The 13,762-nt window shown below is 55.7% G+C and overlaps 1 protein-coding gene across 4 annotated transcripts in view; it reads right to left on the bottom strand.

The window, feature by feature from the left end:
* The window catches only part of ABTB3 (ankyrin repeat and BTB domain containing 3), a 292,977-nt gene extending 282,150 nt beyond the window's left edge, over positions 1–10,827 (bottom strand). For 2 of the 4 annotated variants that reach the window (XM_051846041.2, XM_051846042.2), the window contains exon 1: positions 9,132–10,824. In XM_051846041.2, the coding sequence (XP_051702001.1) occupies positions 9,132–10,275 (1,144 nt within the window). In that variant the 5' untranslated portion in view covers positions 10,276–10,824. Of the gene's footprint in view, positions 1–9,131 lie in introns of all 4 variants that reach the window. The other 2 variants (XM_051846044.2, XM_051846043.2) reach the window with 2 other exon arrangements.
* Positions 10,828–13,762: the final 2,935 nt, after the last annotated feature.

Genomic DNA, 13,762 nt, shown 5'->3' with positions numbered 1-13,762 from the left:
CAAAAAGAAAAAAAAAAGTACCAAAATAAATGCATCTTTGAATTCCATCATCCACAAACTTTTTGAAGTTCCCTCCCACGTAAGGGCACTCATCAAACGGAACCACCAGCTCCGGCTCCAGGCCTGGCCTGGAGCCCACCTGGCCCCTAGTAGCTCCAGTGTCCTTCTAGGACCCCCTTAGAGGTTTTTGGAATCCAGACCTCACCACTGGGCTGCAGGGGCTCAGGCACAGGCTCTGGGGCCCAGATCCCAACTCTGACGCTTAGGAGAGGTGGCCTCTCAAACAAGCTCCCCTACACTTCCCCAGAACTGTGTGGGGATTCAATGAGGCAGGTAGGATGTGTGGAAGGCCAGTGCAGGGGGTGGTGAGCAGACAGGTGCATGAAGCAGTTTCCCCGAAGTGCTCACTGTTTCAGAACCACGTTTGCCCAGGCCTGGGAAGAGCGTCACACCTACTCATTGTTAATCCAACTCCCTTCTACACAGGATGACACCATCAGCCATACTGCAGACAAAGGCTAACGGGGCGTGCAATGAAAGAGGGCCTGAGATGGACATTTCACAGCCATTGTGTCATTTGCAAGCTCACATTCTATGCGGCCTTCACTGAAAGCGAGACTGCCTCAGTCAAATCTGGCCTGGCCACTTCCAAGCCATGGCACCTTAGGCAAATGCATCAAGCTTGCCACTCCTCAGCCTTCTAATCTGTAAAATGGGGATAAGAGCACCTGCTTCATAAGGGTGTCCAGAGGTTAATTCTCTACTCACATTTGTACCGGCTCTGGTAGTGTGGAATTATGGCTGGCAGTGTCTGCCCAACCAGAGGCCACAATTCCCAACCTCACTGTATGGAGCTGAAGCCATGTGGCTAGGTTCTGGTCATTAGAACGTGGAAAGAATTGATGCACCCACAGCCAGGCCTGTCCTATAAAAACCTCCCACACTCTCCTGCATCCCCTGTCATCCCCAATCAGCAGTTCCAGTCCCCCACCCGCCTTACCACCAGCTGAACTCCATAGGAGTCAGAGAACAACTTGGATCGGCTCTTCCCCTAAGATGCTACGATTTATCTAGCCATCAGCCAGCATCACTCTAACTGCTACTGAAATGGGCTCTTCTGGCTTGGAAGTCACTCAGAGGCTGAAAAACTGGAGAACCCCCTATGACATCGGGTTAAACTGTCACCCACGGTAACCTAGGAAGCAGAGCTCACTCCTACTGAGCCTCCAAGCTCTAGAAAAAAGAGGCGGGACAAACAATAGTTCCAGATTCTGCTGAGTACTCCTGGCCCAACTCAGCAAGGGATGATGGAGAGAGAGGAGCTTGGGCAGCAACTCGCCACTGTACAAGTACAATCAGAAAGGAACGGTGGAGAGACGAAAAACACAACCATTTCCAGAGCCCAACCAGTACGAGAAAATCCTGCAAAGACTTCCAGGTGAAAGAGACTTCTGACCAGGGGCATCAGCTTCTCCTGTGAGCCTGCTGGCCTCAGGACAGCTGTCATTAATTGGAAAGAGGAGGAGGGGTATGGAGACCGGGAAGCAAAGAAATCATCCAGGCTTGAGAATGAGGTCTAGGAAATAGCTTTGAGTGGGGCCACTGGGACACCAGGAGGCACAGATGAAGATCTTGCTCAACTCTGACCTCTGAATAAGCCCTTGAGGCATTCTGGCCTGGCTGAAAAGCCCACAAGAGCATTTCAGGCATGGAAAGCCAAGACATGGTGGCAGAAAGTGTCCTACATGAAGGACCTCTGTGGGGGAGACCCCAGTGGAAAGAAGTGGTCATCAAAGAAGGAGGTACTTTTCTCTGAAGGGAGGAGAGAACTTCCACTTTGCCCATGGCCTTGTCCAAATACTGACGGAGTTTGTGGACTCAAAAGGCTTCCACAGCCTAGGCTGCTCATGTCAAGAACCTCAAGTGATCACTGACGTCATACATAAGAGTGTTGTTAAATTAACAACAGGGGTCGCTGTGCACTAACTCCCCATGTAGTAACTCATTCCTCAAAGAGTTGGATTAGGAGAGTTAAAACTTGTTCTCAAAGATTTACTTCATTTCAGTGTATTAAGTGGAGGATATTCTTAGGTCTCATAGTTATGTGTAAGTGCTCACAAAAGATGTATCATCCTTGGGTTCTTCTTTAAAGTTAATTAAGTTTCTCAAAAAAAAAAAAAAAAAGAATGCTTTAAAAAAGTGAAATTAACTTGGAGATGCAATGACTTTGAACAGCCCTTGTCTCCATGGTTGAGGAAGCTTTTTTTTTTTTTAATACAATTTGTTGAACTCTTTACTTAGTATAGAGTTAATCTTCTGTGTATAAAGTTAATTCAAAATAGATCTAAGTAAAAAAAAATGAGACTGGGAATAGGAGAGGGAGGAGGAAGAGGGGTGGGAGTGGGGGTACGGTGGGAAGAATGTTGTATTTATGAAATGCATGGTTTGTATACCTTAAATAAAAAATTTCTTTGGAAAAAAAAAGAAAATCCTGCTCAATTGTTGAGACATTTGCCTTTGCAAAATCTATAAGCCTGGATTTTTTTAAAAAAAGTCTTGGGCCGGTGCTGTGTTGAAGCGGGTTAATGCCCTGGCCTGAAGCACTGGCATCCCATTTGGGTGCCGGTTCTAGTCCCGTCTGCTCCTCTTTCAATCCAGCTCTCTGCTATGGCCTGGGAAAGCAGTAGAAGATTGCCTGAGTCCTTGGGCTCCTGCACCCTCTTGGGAGACACAGAAGAAGCTCCTGGTTCCTGGCTTCGGATTGGCGAAGCTCCGGCCGTTGCGGCCAATTGGGGAGAGAACCAGCGGATGAAAAACCTCTCTCTCTCTCTCTCTCTCTGCCTCCCCTCTCTCTGTATAACTCTGACTTGCAAATAAATAATCTTTAAAAAGAATAAAGAAAAATGTATTTTTTTTTTGACAGGCAGAGTGGACAGTGAGAGAGAGAGACAGAGAGAAAGGTCTTCCTTTTGCCGTTGGTTCACCCTCCAATGGCCGCTGTGGCCAGCGCACTGCGGCTAGTGCACCACGCTGATTCAATGGCAGGAGCCAGGTACTTCTCCTGGTCTCCCATGGGGTACAGGGCCCAAGCACTTGGGCCATCCTCCACTGCACTCCCTGGCCACAGCAGAGAGCTGGGCTGGAAGAGGGGCAACCAGAACAGAATCCAGCACCCTGACCGGGACTAGAACCCGGTGTGCCGGCGCCGCAAGGCGGAGGATTAGCCTAGTGAGCCGCAGCGCGGCCGTGAAAAATGTCTTGTGCTGTTACAACATTAAAACATTCCTTGGACCTCTAAAAGGTCAAAGTTACAAAAGATTCAGAGCCTCCAAGGAGGTCATGCTCCCCAAGACCATGAAGAATGGACAAAGAAAATCCTCCCATCAGGCAGAGGTGGGAGTGTGGAGAGAACACTGAACCAGGAGACCCCTCCCAGAGAGCAGAGTGAGGATCTTCATGTAGGAACCGCACCCACTGCAAGTGTACAGACACGCAGCGCCTGCGTGGCCACAACTCCTCACTGCTAAGGGCCAGCGCTCACTATGGGTCTCTCATGGTCCCCTTTTCCAAATGGGAGTCCTGTCGTGGCTCTCCTGCCGTGTTCTACTACAGCACGTGGATGCAGAGGGGCAGGCAACGTGGGTGTCTGGGTCAGGGGTCCCTGGACCACAGAAGCCACGCTCAGTGCAATGGATGTGACTGGACCTTGCCCGAAGATCGAGAACTTGAAGTTGGAAATAAGAGACCAGATGGGATTTGGGTGCCTCCCTTAGGGAAAAGAGCATGTGCTGTGTGTGAGGACCCACAGAGGGCCGATGACATATGGGCACCCAGAGTGAAGGTGTTAGCCAGTACCTGTTTCCTTAAGACCCTCCGTGTTCTTTTCCTTCTATCAACAGGGTGGGTGCCTGTCCCAGGGTAGCACTGAAGGCCCGGGCTGAAGACCAAGCCAACCCCCATGACTCAATCTTGGCACCTTAGTGGCCTTCTCACCTCCTCCCGCCCCCACCCCTCCCAATCAGATCTGACTAAGGAATGACCTCCTGCTGGGCTAAGCCACTGCCATTTGGGGTTGTCTTTTACAAGGGCTGATGCAATGCAGGAAACACCTGGTGCTCTTCACGAAGCGCCTGGCACTTAATCAGTAATCAGCTACACGAGTGTGGCTCTGATGACTACAATACCCATTTCACAGATAGGGAACCTGCAGCTAACAGGTGTGTCCGACCCCAGAGCCAATTACTGCTTATCCCGCGTGCATTTACCTCTCAGCAGATGATAATCAGCCCCATTTTACAGGTGAGTCTGGTGCCTGGCTCAAGGTCACAGAGTCAGAATCATCAGTCTCCTTCCTATGCCAAGACCCACAGCACCCAACCCTTGACCCCCCCACCCCCCAGGCTTCTTAGTGGCTCCCTCCTGGCTTCCTTTTGTTTTCATGTTTCAGGAAACACCCAGCTAGCAAGCGCCCCGGCACTCAACTGGCAAGTCTGCGCAGCAAACCAAATAACCCTCTGCTGACCCAAATTCCTAGTCTTAATTTACATCGAGCCAGTTAATTAAAAACGTGCTCCGAGAGCACAGACGCTGCGGGGCTGGCTCCTGAGACCGCGTCGGCCGGCCCTCTTCCAAGGCCCGGCTACTCCAATGATGATTTCTGTTCAGCACAGCAACACCGCCCCCTGGAACAGCATATCGGGCTCCGGGACACGAAAAGTGCTGAGCAAGCATTTGATACAAACTCAGGATCCACAGGTCTAAGGGAGAGACCTGAAACCCAACCCCCGCCCCCTCCCCCCCAAGCCAGTGCGGGCTCCGGTTAATTAATGTTTATAAAGCGACTGGGGATGCCTGAAATGAAGGAAGACTATTCAAAATCCCCAAAGCAGCACTATTCTTGCCAGCTCGAACAATCTGCTGTGTTAAGGAAGCCGTTATTATCTACCAAGCGCCTACTGTGTGACCGGTGCTTTCACAAACTGTATCTGATCTAATCCTATAATGGCCCTCTGTGGGAGGTTTGGGTTTTCTTCCTTTTTTCATGTTTTTTTTTTTTTTAATCTTCACTGTACAGATGAGAAAACCAAATTCAGCGAAAATCAAGCCACCTGCTAGAAAGCGGCAGAGCCGTGATCGAGTCTGGATCTTCGAGGGCGAGCCCCTCCCTTCCCCTGCTATCACACGGCCTGGCCTCTTCTAGGCTTCCCTCCAACTCCTTCTGCATGTAAAACACAATTTCACTCAGGAAAACCTATGATTTTTTTTTAAACTTAGATGTTTTGCAAATGCACAAATCTTAAGTTCTTGATGGCATAAGTTTTGACAAATGCATGTATCTCTGTCCCCATACCCTTCCAACATCAGGGATCACCCAGGAAGTTCCCTGGTACCTGTCACTAAAGATGCCTTTTTAGTTACAAAACACAAATAAATAAGCTATTTTACTTTGACCAAAACCATCTTTCTGTGACCTTGGCCGTGGGGCTGTGCCCAAAGGATCAATCCCTGAGGTAGCTATACCAAACTATCTGGCATGGGAATATTAAAAAAAAAAAATCCAGGTAAACTTCTGTGCCCTGCTGGCTCCATCCACGCCAAGCCCTTGGGGTGAGCTGATCTGGAAGTGATAAAGCCAAGACACATCATCATGCCTGGACTGTCGCAACTGCCGCCATCATTTTAGCTGCACGATGTCTCGGGGACCAGGCTGTAATAGGCCTCACAACGTGTCATTTCATTTAATCCTCATAATTACTACCTCTCTTTTATACCTGAGGAAACTGGACTCAGGGAGATCAGGTAGCATACCCAAGAACACAAAGCTAAAACATGACAGCCCAGAAATTCAAATCCAGGCGGTCTGACTTCAGAGTCCACTGCCTCCACAGGCGCTGGCCAGTTTTAAAACCCTGAGACGGAATGGGCTGGTTACATGCACACAACAGTGAGGATCATCACAGAGCCAGTACCAGGCCGGGGAAGACGGAGGGAGATGGAACGATAAACAAGAAAGGCGGAGTGGCTGCTTCTAGGGAGCCCTCGCCAAACATTCTAAAGCCAAGTCTTCAAGCAAGAGAGGGAGCTGGCCAGCTCCAAAGGGACACACCAAGGCAGGGGGAGTCCTTCCACTTGCTCCTGATTTACCTGTGGCAAAACCAATCCAATCCCAGTGTTTAAATCCACAGAAATACCAGCGTTGCCCAGGTCTCCCAGCTGACAATCCACGCAGCCCCACAGGGGTTTCGGATTACTATGAAGTTCATGCCTTATAGCACACGGGTGTGATTTTTCTTTGGACAGCCCATTCATGCATTCCCTTAGCGGCGATTATCTTCTGTTTTCTGTAGGTAGTCTCAGGGCAGAGAGGAACAGCAGCAAATGAGAAGGGTGGACAAGTGCAGAGATGGCGGTGAGAGGCACAGACCAAGGTAGAAAGACTTGCAAAGACGAACCAAGAAACTCGAAATGCAAGAGCTTCTTTTAGGACATCGCTGAGTTAACAGAGTAGCTTGTTCAACTCAACAGGCATCCAACTGTGTGCCAGGCCCTTTCTCAGGCTTCGGAGAAGATACAAAATGCATGCAAAATGCAGTACTCCCGGTTCCACTTGCTAGGAGCAATAGATGCACAGGCTGGGAAGCCAAGGAGGTCAGGTGGTGCATGGTCTCTGTTCTGTGCAAGTGATTAAGGCCAGTAGGATGGCAGGGAACTCGTGTGCAAGATTCTCAAGCTCCCTGTGCCTTGGTTTCTGCCTCTGGGTAAGGGGACGGTCGTAGTACCTTTTCGAGGGAACCCTGAGAACCCACCGGGTTGAGATCAGTGCTGGGTACATGGCTAGCTGTTCCTAGGGGCGAGCCCCTGGAAACTGCTCAACCAATATTGGCCAACAAAATGAATTCACAACTGGATAAGTGATGCTACTGAGTTGAAGGCGGGGGAGAGGGGGTGGGAACCACCACCTAAAAAATGCGCTCCTTAATAAGGCTTGCAGATCAAAAAGACTGCCATGCAAAACAGATGGGTCTGATGTTCAATGTACATTTCCAATAGCCACGACATCACTCAGTCCTCGCTAACCTCTCCTGCCATCATGATCTGCCGTTCTAAACAAGCCCAGAGGAAATGAGATGAAGAGATCACAAACGCAATGACAGCGTCTTCCACACCAGAGAAGGCTGCAGAGGCCCTGGAAGCCAGCAGTTGAGCTCTGTGGTGTGGGAAAGACGGCAAGGCCCAGCAGCCACACACCGGGCCTGCCCACGGCAGCTCTGCGGGTTTCTCCTTCCCTAAACTATACTTACTCGCAGAAGGACCAACACTGTCTTTAAGATCATAAACGTCGAACCGACTCGAAAAAAACCCAGCGGCTGCCAACACAGACAGACCTGGGGTGGGGCGAGGAGGGCAGGTGTTCCCTCTGTGACCCTCCCTTTGCAGATGGGGCAGCCCAGGGACAGAGAAATAAACTGGCCCAGACCACAACTTGCAGAGAATGACAAACAGGAGGAGCGGGGAGCCCAGATTTCAAGATGGGAGACTCCTATGGAAATGGGGCGGCCAAGGTGGGACAGACAGCCGTTAACCCGGGCACTGGGAGCACGTGGGGGGCGGGGGACAAAGGGGGAGACGACAATGCCCCTCTTTGCTCTTTGGCTAGGGTAGGATCCAAACCAAGGACCACCCAGCCCCCAGGAGCTTGGGTTCAGCTGGTGAATTCTACATTCTGGAAAAGCATGCCCAAAGCCCACTGCCTCCTCCCCAGGTGTTTCCATTCTCCTGTGTGGAGGGGGAGGGGGCCCTCGGCGGCTGCGCCCTCGGCAGGAAAAGAGACCCCAAAAAGGCGAGGGGATCTATCGACGCGGATCCCGCCACCCCCACGCGCTCTGCGATTTCCTTCCCCTCCCCCACCGAGGATGCCACCCAGGCGCAGGGGTCCAGGGCTGCCGCTCGCCACCGCGCATACAGCAGCCCCAGGCGCGCGCGCGCGCTCCCCGCACCCTCACGCCCTGGGCATCCCCGGAGGCCGCGCCGCGCCGCGCCCGCCGCCTCTCGCTGTCGGCCCGGGGCCAGCGGGCAGGCAGCAACCTGAATGAGATCCGCCCAGGGAGGCTGCGTGCCTCTCGGCTCCCACCACCACGCAACCTCCAGCCAAACCGCCGAATATGTAAAAAAGTTTGATTTCGCTGGTAGCGTCTCCAGTTACGCTTCTGCCATTTCCTGTGGAAAATTGAGGCTTTGAAGTGCCTAGCTCCGGCTTTCGCAGACGGCTAGCACCGCGACGCCCACCCCTCCGCCACGGGAGCTGCGGGTTCGAACCTACCCAACCCTGGCGCCCACAACAGAGGGCTACGGAGAGGGGCGGCGGAACGTGCTGAAGACCACGCCCTACGCTGGCCACCCACCCCTCCCTAGCCCCCTCTCTCCATCCGCCCGGCCTGGGGCTCTGGGGGCGCCCCGTCAACCAAGGGGTGACAGCCTCAGCTCCCGGGCAGAAAGCGGCGAGGGTCTGGGGTCGGGACTGTCACTGCGCAGCCCCCACCCTCGGGGAAAGAAATTGCTCTGGAAAAAAACTTGGGAGCGACGAGTCCTCCTGGCTCCCCCCCCACACACACACACCCCATGGTTTCCAGGCCCAGCAAGCTCCCCCAGGCACCCACGGTGTCCCCCGAAGGCGTGGGCGAGGCATGGGAACCAGGTGGCAGGGAGAGCAGCGCGCCCCCGCCCAAGTCCTAGAGAGCCAAACTCGTGGGCACAGAAGGTGGCATCTTCAAGGTCACAACAAGCAGGGGTCCTGGTAGAAGACCCGACAGGCACAAGGCGCAAACGATCCAACCTGCTCCAGACATCAGTGTCAGGTTTAGCCTGCGGCCGGCCGAGGACAGCCGCCATCCGGCTCCGCCCCACCTCGGGGGTGGGCCCGCGGGCTCCCGGACCGGGGACCTCAGCTGCAGCGCCGAGTGCGCAGGTCCCAAGCGCATGGGGGTCGCTGGCCGCCCCCAGCGCTGCAACCCAGTTCAGAGGCGTGGGGCCGTGGCGGGTGGCTGGGAAGGCGCTGCGGGGTGGGGGCGGGGGCCCGAGGCAAACTTGCGGCGCGAGTTGGCCGAGTTGGGCGCGAGGGGGCGGCCACTTACCGCTGGCGTTCTTCCCGCAGATGAGGTGCTGGTAGGGCTGTAGGAGCCCCCAGATCTCCGAGTCGTTGTTGACCGTGTGCTCCAGGGTCTCCACCGTGAACTTGGGAGCCTCCTGCAGCGCGTGGTGGTGGTGATGGTGGTGGTTGGCGGCGGCGGCGGTGGCCGTGGCCGGCGGGACTGCGGCGACGGCGGTGGCGGCTGGCGGGGCGCAACAGCTGCTGCCCCCGCTGGCGCTGCTGGCCGCGCTGCAGGCGCCGCCGCTCGCCGCTCCCGCTCCCGGCGCCTCCCGCTCCTTCTCCGCCGCCGAAGCCGCTCCAGGGCCCGAGCCCGGGCCCGAGCCGGAGCCTGGGCCGGGGCCGCTACAGCTGCGGGGCAGCCCGGAGGCCACGACCCGCGCGTAGATGTCCCGGAAGAGGCTCTCCATGCAGGCCGTCAGGTAGATGGCGGCGTGCTCGTGGATGCGCAGCGCCACGCGGCTGTCCACCATCCAGCGGTACACGCGGCCCACGGAGAAGGTGAGGCCGCAGCGTGCGGACTTGCCGCGGCCCAGGCGGTCGCCGCCGGCGCTGCTCATGTTGTACAGGGACAGCGCGGCCAGCGCGGCCGCCGTGCAGTGCGCCGCCAGGCCCCAGGACAGCACGATCTCCATGGCGCTCTGGATCTCGTACTTGGTGCACTTGGCGAAGCGCAAGCTCAGGCGCTGCGCCTCTTTGGCTATGCGCACCAGCGCCCGGCTCACCAGCATGGACAGCTTGGCCAGCGCGTCCTTCGGCAGGCCGCCGGGGGCCGCAGGGCCTGCCCGGGGATCCCGCGAGCGCAGCAGCAGCGCCTCCAGCTCCTGGAGCGTCCAGGGCACCTCGTCGAGGTCCGGCAGCAGCCGCGAGCAGTGCTGGCCGGCGCAGTCCAGCCCCTCGGAGTCTTCCACCAGGGCAGTGTTGACGGTGTCAAAGCTGTTGTGCCGGCTGTGCATGGAGTCAGCTAGAGGCGGCCAGCAGCTCCCGCCATACGGGGACGCCGGGTGCGAGTCGGAACAGCACAGAGACAAGTTGGAGGAGCGCACAGAGTCCGCCGCGCCACCATAACCCGAGTCCAGTGTCAGATCCTCCAGCGTTCGCACCACGGGCTTCTTACCTCTCCTGGCCATCTCTGCGCCACTTCATGCTGCGGCCGCCGGGGAGTCGAGGCGAAGGAGCGGCGAGCGGCAGCGGGCGCCGGGGGCGCGCGGGGAGAGCCGAGTCCGCGCCGCCTCGGCTCACTTTTCCACCAGCCGCTGCCACCCCGTGTTACTACTTCCCGCTGCGTCTGCGAGCCGCCGCCGCCGCCGCTGGAATACACCGGGCAGCCCCCGGAGTCATCTTCCAGGATCCGGGCTGGAGCTGGGGCGCGCCGAGGAGCGTGCCAGGCCAGGAGGGAAGCGCCCGCCTGCACTCGCCCCCTGTCTTCCAAAATTTAAAAAAAAAAAAGTGCCTGGGCTGCTCCTTCCTGGGCCCGGAGGGGCGCAGAAGCCGCCGGGTGCCGGCCCCGGCGTTTGCAGGACGGAAACCACCGCAGACGCCGCCGCCGCCGCAGCTCCGCGGGCTCCCGGCTCCCGGCTCCAGCCCCTGCTCGCTCGGGGCCCGCCCGCCCCGCACTGAAGCTCGGCGGCGGCCGCGGCGGCTGCAAACCCTGCCGAAGCCCAGCAAACCCCTGGCAGCCAGCGGGGCTGGCGTATGCAAAGCAGGCCCAGCGGAGGGCCAATGGGATCAGAGGATGCTAATTACCTCGCGCTTTTTTTTTTTCTTTTGGTAAAATTCCTCCTCCCCACGCGGCCCCGCCCCTACACCACGCCGGGCCACGACCGAGGCTGCGGGAAGTGGGGAGCCGCGGCCTGGGAACTGGGGGACCCGCGGCCTGGGAACTGGGGGACCCGCAGGAGCACAGCGACGCGGAGGCCGCCTCCCTCCGGTTGCCTCTCGCCTCCGGCCCCTGCGTTGGTGCCAGGACCGGAGACTGGTGGGTTGGGCAGGTAATGCTCCCCCGCGTTTCGGATTTCACTTTTCTTCTTCTTATTTTTTCTTTCCTAGTTCCTGTATTTTCCCTCCCTCTCTCTCCCCCAGAACCAATTAATGCGGCCTTCGTTCATCCCTAGATTGCTCGGGGGTGGAAGGCAATGACCCAGGCGAGCAGAGGGGCCCAGGCGATGGCCGCCACTGGGAGACCCAGGCTCTGGACGCCAGCCACCCACCGGTCACCAGGGCTCGTGAAGTGGGTTCCTTTCAGCAGCCAGGAGGGCCCTGTGCCATCCTTCATTGTCCTCGGGCTGTGTTGGAGGGAGGGCTCTCGCTCCACGGGGCTCCCCTGGTGAACAGTGTTCCAGATAGCTCAGTCTTAAACAGGGTCTGGTGGCTCGGAGGACCCTTGTGCTATGGGTGTGCAGTGTAGCCGTACTTCTGTGCCAGAGGCACTGTCTTCTCTCCCCCACTCATCCCGCTAGAAACCAGGTCTTAATCCCCTGTGGGGGCCGGCGCTGTGGTGTAGCCAGTAAAGCCGCCACCATATGGGTGCCGGTTTGAGTCCTGGCGGCTCCACTTCCAATCCAGCTCTCTGCTATGGCAGTGGAAGATGGCCCAAGTCCTTGGGCCCCTCCAGGTGGGAGACCTAGAGGAAGCTCCTGGCTCTTCCGCAGTTCTGGCCGTTGTGGCCAATTGAGGAGTGAACCTTTGGATGGAAGACCTCTCTCTCTGCCTCTCCTTCTCTCTCTCTGTAACTCTGACTTTCAAATAAATAAATAAATCTTAAAAAAAAAAATCTCCAGTGGACAACACCCCACCTACTGCCTCTCAGCTTAGGGAGCCCGTGCAGATCCCCCAAGACTGGCATTGTTGCGTCCCCTGCCCACTCTGCCTTCTGTGGTTGCTACTTTCTGGCCCCTGGCCACACTAGGTTACTAGTCTGAGTACTTAGAGCAGGCTCTGAATAAATATTGTCGATCAGGGAAGGAAGGATGTGCCTTTGAATGCTGAGCAGTAGCCAACAGGTACAGGGAACTAACTGCACCTCAAAACCACCCCAGTGAGCTGTCCCCTCACACCTGCTAGGATGGCTACTTAGAAAAGCCGGGAGATAACCAGTGTCGGTGGGCATATGGAGAAAAGGGAACCCTTGCACACTGTTGGGGGGATATAAATTGGTACAGTCATCCTGGAATTAGGCCTGTGAGACCCAAAGGCAGTCAGATCCCTATCTCAAACAGATATCTACACTCCCGTGTTCGCGGCAGCCTTGTCGTCACAATAGCAGAGGTATGAAAACAACCAAAGGGTTCGCACATAGACAGGTGGGTAAAGAAATGGCACATACATGGATGTGTGGGTATCCATGTGCACAACAGGATATTAATCAGCCTTTAAAAAGAAGGAAACCCTCCTGACCCTGGGGGCCATTCTGCTAAGGGCAATAAGCCAGACACAAAAAGACCCACACTGTCTGCCCTCACTGATCTGTGAATCTAAAAAGAAATTGAGTTGACCTCCTAGTGACAGAGGGAATGAGGGTTCCCAGAGGTTGGGGACTGCAGGGAAGGGAGAGACACTGGCCAAATGTCCAGGCTGCCAGTTGTAAGGTGACTCAGTTCTGGGGACCTGCTGTGCGGTGTAACACCTACGGTTAGTCATTCTTTACTGTACTCTTGACATTTGCAAAGAGATCTTGCTGCTTCTCACCACCCACACCAAGAAAGGTAATTGTGAGGCAATGGATTGTTAATTAGCTTGATTGTGGTAATCATTTGTAATGTGTACATGTTTCAGAACATCACATTCTATACCTTAAACACAGACAAGAGTTTGACTTCAAGGAAGCTGGGGGTGGCAGGAACCAACACTCTCTCGGACAACCCAGTGGACAGCCCCCAACCCCCCATCATGCTGTAGCTACCGTCCTAGCACTATTCTAATTTTCTACCAACTGCTCTCCTTCCCGCCTGCCTCTTCCCTCTCCAAATCCCCCAGTCCAAGAGTCTTCCAAAAGACCAGTTCCCATTTCATCATTCTAAACAACGACCCTGTGAAAGAGAGTCACAGGTTCCCCCCTGCCTTGCACATAAAATTTATACGGACGCACTGGCTTCCAGGGACCACCGCAGTTCTCCTTCCGTGATGTTCTGAATCTTACAGAGGACCCTTTAAGGATCTCAACCCTGCCTTCCTCTCTGGCCTCTTACCACCCCTGGCCCCCAGCAGCCTCCTGAGCACACTCCCACACCAACGCACACACAGAAACATGCACACACACGCAGATATGCTTAGACATGTGCATGTACACACACACCCGCCTGTGTCCCACGCCAGTCATCCAGCATTCACTCGCCGCTTTCCAAGCGAGGGTGTTGTCTCTTCCATCTGATATGCCTTTGCAGATGCTGCTCGCTCGGCGGGGGACACTCCTCTCCGCCCTTCGCCACCCTGCAAGCCCCTTCCTTCGCCTCCGCTAAGATTCCGCTCCAAGGTTCCCATGGTCAAGTTTTCTCTACACTGACTCCTCTATGCTCAGCCCACACTGAGGAGCGGTTCCCCAGTCCTGTGGTGCAGGGCCCTTTGCTCTTTTCTGCACATTTCCCCTGTAGCCTCACGCCCCCCACGCCTTCAGTTCCC

The sequence above is a fragment of the Oryctolagus cuniculus genome, chromosome 11, assembly GCF_964237555.1.
Source record: "Oryctolagus cuniculus chromosome 11, mOryCun1.1, whole genome shotgun sequence".
In the NCBI taxonomy this organism is placed as follows: Eukaryota; Metazoa; Chordata; class Mammalia; order Lagomorpha; family Leporidae; genus Oryctolagus; species Oryctolagus cuniculus.
Note: the sequence above shows the minus strand (reverse complement) of the source record. Positions and strands in the feature narration are given on the sequence as shown.